The sequence below is a fragment of the Oryzias melastigma genome, linkage group LG16, assembly GCF_002922805.2.
Source record: "Oryzias melastigma strain HK-1 linkage group LG16, ASM292280v2, whole genome shotgun sequence".
NCBI classification, from domain to species: domain Eukaryota; kingdom Metazoa; phylum Chordata; class Actinopteri; order Beloniformes; family Adrianichthyidae; genus Oryzias; species Oryzias melastigma.
Genome location: NC_050527.1, coordinates 21,691,351 through 21,697,873, shown reverse-complemented (window position 1 = coordinate 21,697,873; position 6,523 = coordinate 21,691,351). Strand labels below are relative to the sequence as shown.

General features: G+C 40.7%; 1 protein-coding gene across 3 annotated transcripts in view; it reads left to right on the top strand.

Annotated features, from left to right (window-relative positions):
• Positions 1-5,813, top strand: part of faxcb (failed axon connections homolog, metaxin like GST domain containing b) — a 22,539-nt gene extending 16,726 nt beyond the window's left edge. For all 3 annotated transcript variants that reach the window (XM_024268423.2, XM_024268424.2, XM_024268425.2), the window contains 3 exons: positions 1,306-1,523; positions 2,097-2,213; positions 3,315-5,813. In XM_024268423.2, coding sequence (XP_024124191.1) covers positions 1,306-1,523; positions 2,097-2,213; positions 3,315-3,634 — 655 coding nt within the window. In that variant the 3' untranslated portion in view covers positions 3,635-5,813. The remainder of the gene's footprint in view (positions 1-1,305; positions 1,524-2,096; positions 2,214-3,314) is intronic.
• The last annotated feature ends 710 nt before the right edge of the window (positions 5,814-6,523 follow it).

Below are 6,523 nucleotides of genomic sequence, written 5' to 3'. Positions count from 1 at the left end.
TCAATGATTCTCTTGAGGTTATTTTTCTGCTTATTTATTTTTTTAAAACCCCAGAGATCCATAAATAAAATAATAAAACAAACATTTCCATGGATAAGGAAGCAGAACAAGATAATCAAGAGACGATAGCATATTTTAAAGCTGGTTTAAGACGGTCCAAACTGACCCCTTAACCCAAGTGGATGATAAAGGAAAGTTAAGGTCTTTTCTTGATGCTACAGGCAGTCAGTAACCTGCTGGGGATAAATGCATGAATAAAGTCAGTAATCATGTATTTATTACTGAAATGTTTTAAGAAAGGGAAAAAAAACTGATAAAATTATAGATTTGTGTACTAAAACAATTAAAATACCAGATTTTCATTTTATCAACTATGCTACCTGACTGTTCTAAATGGTGAAGAAAACAAACAACAGTTGAAAGCTCAGACAGAAAGACTTGTTTGCCTCTTTTAAGTTTAAACTGGACTTTTTACCCCTAAAAACAAACAGTAGTTATCTCATGTGAAGTTTAATATCCTTGTTTTCTAGACATTGTGTTGAATACTGTACAACTTCATAAGTTCCGTTTTTTTCTGAATTCAGAATCATGATTCCACCTTCTCTTCTAAATGGAGTGTTCACGCTTTGTTATTGTTATTTATATATATATAATTATTTTGTATCTTCTGGTGTTTATCTTTTCCTCAGTTCTGTTCTGATTAGTGATGCTTTATTTGTTCTGATATCCCTACATTTCCTCTAGTAGCTTTTTGAGAATCACCTTGTTTGAGTAGAAATGCTTTTCTGACATATTTTTAATAAAACAATAAAAAATATATTTTTTTTGGTAACAGGCTTCATTACAGTTTAAATATTGCATGAGTGACTTATTTCTTGTTTTTACTGCTCACTGGAGATTATGAAGATTTGAAGATTATGAAGAAAGCTTGAATTTAGTTTTCAACCACACAGAATTAGGATTGCACAATATATGCGAGAAAATCCAGCAGAACTGATGCTAAAATGTTTTATTGGTTGGTTTAGACTTTTTAAAGAAATGATTTGTTTTATTAAACTAGTTTCAAGACATTTTGGACATTATTTAATTCAAGTGCAAACAGCAGGATTTCCTAATGTGGAAGGACACGTTGCTAGTCATCTCCAGCATCCAAAACTTTAAAAATGTCTAAAATGAAAGATGACTTCCAGTGGATTTGTGCAGCATTTCTGAGAGATTCATTTAAACTAACATAACAGCAGAAATTCCTGGCATTTGAATCAGACTGACACAAAACAAACGATCCGTCCACATGTCTTCTCCTAGGACGATAGCGTACTGCCAGTGGGTGGACAACCTGGAGGAGACCCAGAAGCTGCTGGCGATGAGCGGGCCTCTGAGCGACACCCTGAAGTGGCTGCTGAGCCACCTGAACTGCAGCATGGTGCGCAGAGAGATGTACGGCCACGGCATCGGACGCTTCTCCAAGGAGGAGGTGTACAGTCTGATGGAGAAGGACCTGAGGACGCTGGCCACCCTGCTGGGTATGAGACAGCATCACCGCCGTATTCTATACCTGAGCAGAATCACAGTTTTCCCTATCAGAAATTGAGGGATTGAGGGCGGGGTTAGTCCGCGCCAACAGTCCCACTTATTACTGAGAACTGACTTTCCAATGAAAACTTGCTGCTCTGCAGAAACTATGTCCTAGAAAATGATATAGTGTTTTTTTTATTATTATTTTGGACAAAAACAGCATAATCGTAAATAAAAAACCATTGGGAAGGCTTTTTCAATAAATTACAAGATGATTGGAGTGGGACTTTAAAGTTTAGGAATTCAAAGTTTCTGTTTTACGTTAAAGTTTTGCAAAGCTTGTTACAGAAAGAATTCTTGGAGGTTTTTTATTTATGATAAATCTTTGATTTAAGGCAGCAGGTGAATATTCTGCTGCAAGTAAAATGTTTAACACAACAAAGACAATCATTTAACATAAAAGAAGTATATTTAACTGCTTTAAAAACTGGAAGTTTAAACATCTTAGTGGACTGCTTTAAATGACGGCTCTTTTATTCGTGTCTCTGCATCAACGTTTTTCTGCTTCGTCTTTTCTAAAGGGGACAAAAAATATTTTATGGGCTCCAAGATTTCCACATTGGATGCCACCGTGTTTGGACATCTGGCTCAGGCCATGTGGACCCTGCCTGGGACCCGACCGGAGCAACTCATCAAAGGTCAGCCTCTGCTCAGGCTCAGCATCATGGTCTGTGCTGATGTTTGTGCTGTCTGCAGCAAGACTGAGAGCAGCAAAAACACCGAAAACAACCAGCTTACTCTGTCGTACAGCACTTGCTGACATTTATGTGAATAATAAATGCAGTTTTGAGATGAACTGGCAACATGGCCTTCGTCCAACCATAGCTGGGATAGGCTCCAGCAACCTGGTGAGCCTAAAAGAGATAAAGTGGGTTTAGAAGGTGGTTGGACAGTTGTAAAAACAGATTTTGAGGTTCCCTTAGCAAATTTAAGCACTTCTTTCCAGACGGGATTTTCTATTTTTGTATGATTTTTATGTCTAGTGTTTGAATAAAACATGGACAAATGATTAAAAAAAAAAAATTCGTGCCACATTAAAATGAAACCAGATAAGAACTTTCAAATTGAAAATACAGAGAAAATTTCAAAAGTTGACAAAAACTGAGATTTAGGCCGTTGGCTCCAAAGGGTTAAAGAAAGTCTTAATTGTTTGTGTCTGTTTTTGATAATGTCAGTAAATTCAAAATCTGTGTTTTAAAGGTCTGATTATGTTGCTGCTCTTGGTCACAGATCTAAGCATCTTGAACATTTTGTGTTATATTTGAATCCAGAAAACCTGACAATTAATTGTTCTTCCCACTTGTCTGTGGGTCTTTTCTCTTCATGTTGGACCAGCTCAGGTCACATATTCAGCAGAAATACGTCTTTGTTCAGCACAAATTCAATGATTAATTACTGAAAAATATGTTGATAATTCAAAGCTGCTAAATATTAGAACAAGTTATCAATAAATGTGACAAAAAAATTGCACAAAAACATTTAAAAACATTTAAGATTTGTTATTTTATCTGCTGCCACTAGATGGCAGTAGTAGTCTTCAACATTGTAGTGATGTTGCAGCTGCTTCAGATTAAATGAGAATGTTTCTAATTTTATGTAACATTTTTTTAAATTTTAATGGCAAAAAATAAATTAAAAATTCTGATGAATAAGTGTATCATTTTATGCAACCGTCACAGAGCGCTGAGCTCTGTATCTGCTGGTTTCTGATGACGTTGGTTTAACTGATTCCCCCTCAGGAGAGCTGATCAACCTGGCCATGTTCTGTGAGCGCATGCGGAGAAGGTTCTGGCCCGAGTGGTTCGTGGAGGTGGAGGACATGTACTACGACGGAGAGAGCGAGAGCAGCAGCAGCAGCAGTCCCGCCGGTCTGCTGGACTTGGGCCTCTTCTCCAGGACTGACACGCTGGAGGACAGCGACGGCAGCAGTCACTCAGGGGGACACTCGCACACGCCCACCCCCGACTCCGACCACTCCCTCTTTGACTCAGACGTGGGCACGGGGTCGGACAATGACATTCAGCTAAAAGAGGAGTCGATGCCAGACCTGGAGGTTTGACAGAATAACGGGAGGGTCAACTGGAAACTCTTCTGCAGCATCTTCACCCAGCACTTTGTAAGCAGGGGGTAGAAACAGAAGCTCATCCTGCTGCACATGCTGCGGCGTGGCCCGTTCCCCTCCTGTGCTGTCAGAACTGCCCCGCCGCAGTTCCTCTTTGCCTTATTTGTCTCGTCCTCAGATCAGAAGTAGCTGTGGAAGGTGAACGCAAAGTAAATGTCTGATCTTGTGAAGAAACACATCCAAGAAGAAAGAGTGTTGCCGGGGAAAACAGGTGGCACTTCGCTCGTGATGAAATGATGCAACTAATCGCCACTCTGCCGGTGTCACTGCAGCGCAAACACCCGCTCAAACAGGTGGAGATCCGTCACGTGGCATAAAAGGAACAGCTGCCGTGTCTCTGCTGTTTACCATCCGTGCGCTGAATAGTAAACACAGACAGTGCCAGATCGTGTCCCACATGGATCCTCGTGTCATTTCTTAATGCTGCTTTTGTGGGAGGACATTGTTTCCTAAAAGGGATATGTCTCCATCAGACTACAACCAAACTTCTCACCGTCCACTAGATGAGGGAAAATGAGCAGATTTGTGCCTGTTTCGTTACTTTTGTCTCTTTCCTGCAATTGTGTGAAGAGATTTTCTTTTACCAGCACCTTCTTCTGTTGTTGAGGTGTAGTTCTTCATTTCACCACAAGGTGGAGTTAGCAGTCATCCTGTTGTTTCTGCCAAAAATCCCCAAGAAGATCTGCAGTTTAATAGTCATGTGACCTGTCATGTAGGTGTCATGTGGGCGTGCATGCATACTTGTGTACCCAAATTGAGCGCAGCATTAAAACAGCCTTAGTGCTCAGAGTTTTATTTTTCTTTAGAAGTGGTGAAACTACCCTGCAGTGATTTTTGTTGTGATATCATTTATTAGTGCCATGTTATTATTGATCTGAATATCTGTGTCAATTTATTTATTTTTTTTGGTAATATTTGTTTTCTAATTGCTCTCAAAGAGAGATGTTTTGCACTAGTGGAAATTTATTTTCACCTTTTGTTCAGGGGGGAGGAGCCTGTTGTGGAGGCCGAATGAGAGACGGATGTACAGCAGGACATGAAGTGTGTTCTTAAATATGAATCCTGTGAAAGAAACTTACATGCTTAGTTGAATGTTATGGATCTGAAGGCTCGTCAGCCGATACAAAAGTCTTTGCAGACTGAGTCAGGGATGTGTGTAAATGAACATTGTTGTCACATTTAGCTCAGAATGGAGATGTGACAAATACAGTACATGCAAAGTAAATGGAATTTACTGACTTTTCAGGGGCAGGTCATGCTTATTTTCCAATATCTAATCACTAGCAACATTTTGGAGCGCTAACAAGCAGAGTGTTGATGGAACAGATGATTGTGTTGAAATGATGAGTGTCATCATGCAAACGGAGCAAAAGTGTTGGATGAACTCTGAGCTTGAGTTTCATTTCTCATACACGATACATATTTATCGTTTCATGCATCCTTAGAGATTCTGATTTTATTTGGCATATTTAAATTAGCAAATAAAAGGAAGATCTTTAAAATGACTAACAGACTTTTTTTTCTTGATACCAAGTTTTCCATCATTTTTTATGAGAAGAGTGTTAAAGTTACTCCAATTTAATGAACATTCATAATGGTTGGGCAGTATTTTAGCTTCATTTTTTAAAGTTTATTAGCTGATAAATTCTGTCTGATCACAAACTGATGAATACAGACCAACTTAGTGATGAGTTGAGGAACTCCAAAACCACAAAAAAAACTTCCAGGAGAACGTAGACTCATAACTGGGTTTAAACAGAGCAGCACTGATGGTTTCCCTATGCTGCTTGGGTAACTGCAGTTTTATCCATAAGAGAATTATAGACAAAGAAAACCAAAAAAGTCAAATCCCTTGTAATGTACTCAGATGACCAAAACAGAAGCCTCTGCTGAGACGCTGAATGACGAGTCTGGTTTGAATCCCATGTCCCAGAGCCGGAGTGACATGCTCGTCAGTCATCATATCTCGAAGAATCACAGCTTTAGAAAAAAGCCATAATATAAGGAGATGCTACTGGAACTCTGCTTTGGTGTGATGTAAATACAGACTGACCTGCAGGTGAAAAAGTGGAGTGACTTGAAAGTTTCAATAAAGAACATCATTGACAGTTTTGAACATGTGAGTTGTTGTTGGGCTCCTGCAGGAGGAGGGACAGGAGGGAGGTGGAAGTACGAAGATGAAATAAGCGGGCAGCAGAGGGGAAGAGGGAGAAGAAGAGGAGCAGGTGGTACTGAGCAGAGAAGTGGTGCGCAGAGAGGAGATCGGAATGAAAGACACCGAAGAGCAAAAAAAGAAAAGTTGAAAAGGAGAAACGCAAAGGGGACTAGGGGATGCTGGGCTAGGGGGCTCGAGGAGAAACGAGGGCCACGGTTCAGGAACCAGACTCCCGGGGGACGGAGCAGGTGCAGGCTGCGAGCGAGGCCTTTGGGCCTGAAGGGGCTGCCAGAGCTTAAAACAATCTGCACTGCTTCTTTTTTTTTTTTTTTTAATTTGGCTGTGCGAGTTGCCCACCCTCCTCTCCTGACTGTCTCTCATTCTCTCCGTGCTTAACAGATCAGCGATCCACAAAGAGGGGTAAACACACACAGAGCAAAATTAAAATCAGAACTCCCCTGGCACGGCAAAACAAATTAGAGCAAACAAATTACAGAGAGTCAACACACGAGCAGCGGAGCATCTGTGGCTCTCTGGACTGCAGGAGCCGGTCGGTGGCTGCCTCCAGCTCCTCCAGCTCCTCCAGGCTCCAGCGCACATTCACAACAGACTCACAGCAAAGTGTGCCTGAACACCACTAAAAAACTGCTTTTGAAGCTGCTGCATCACGA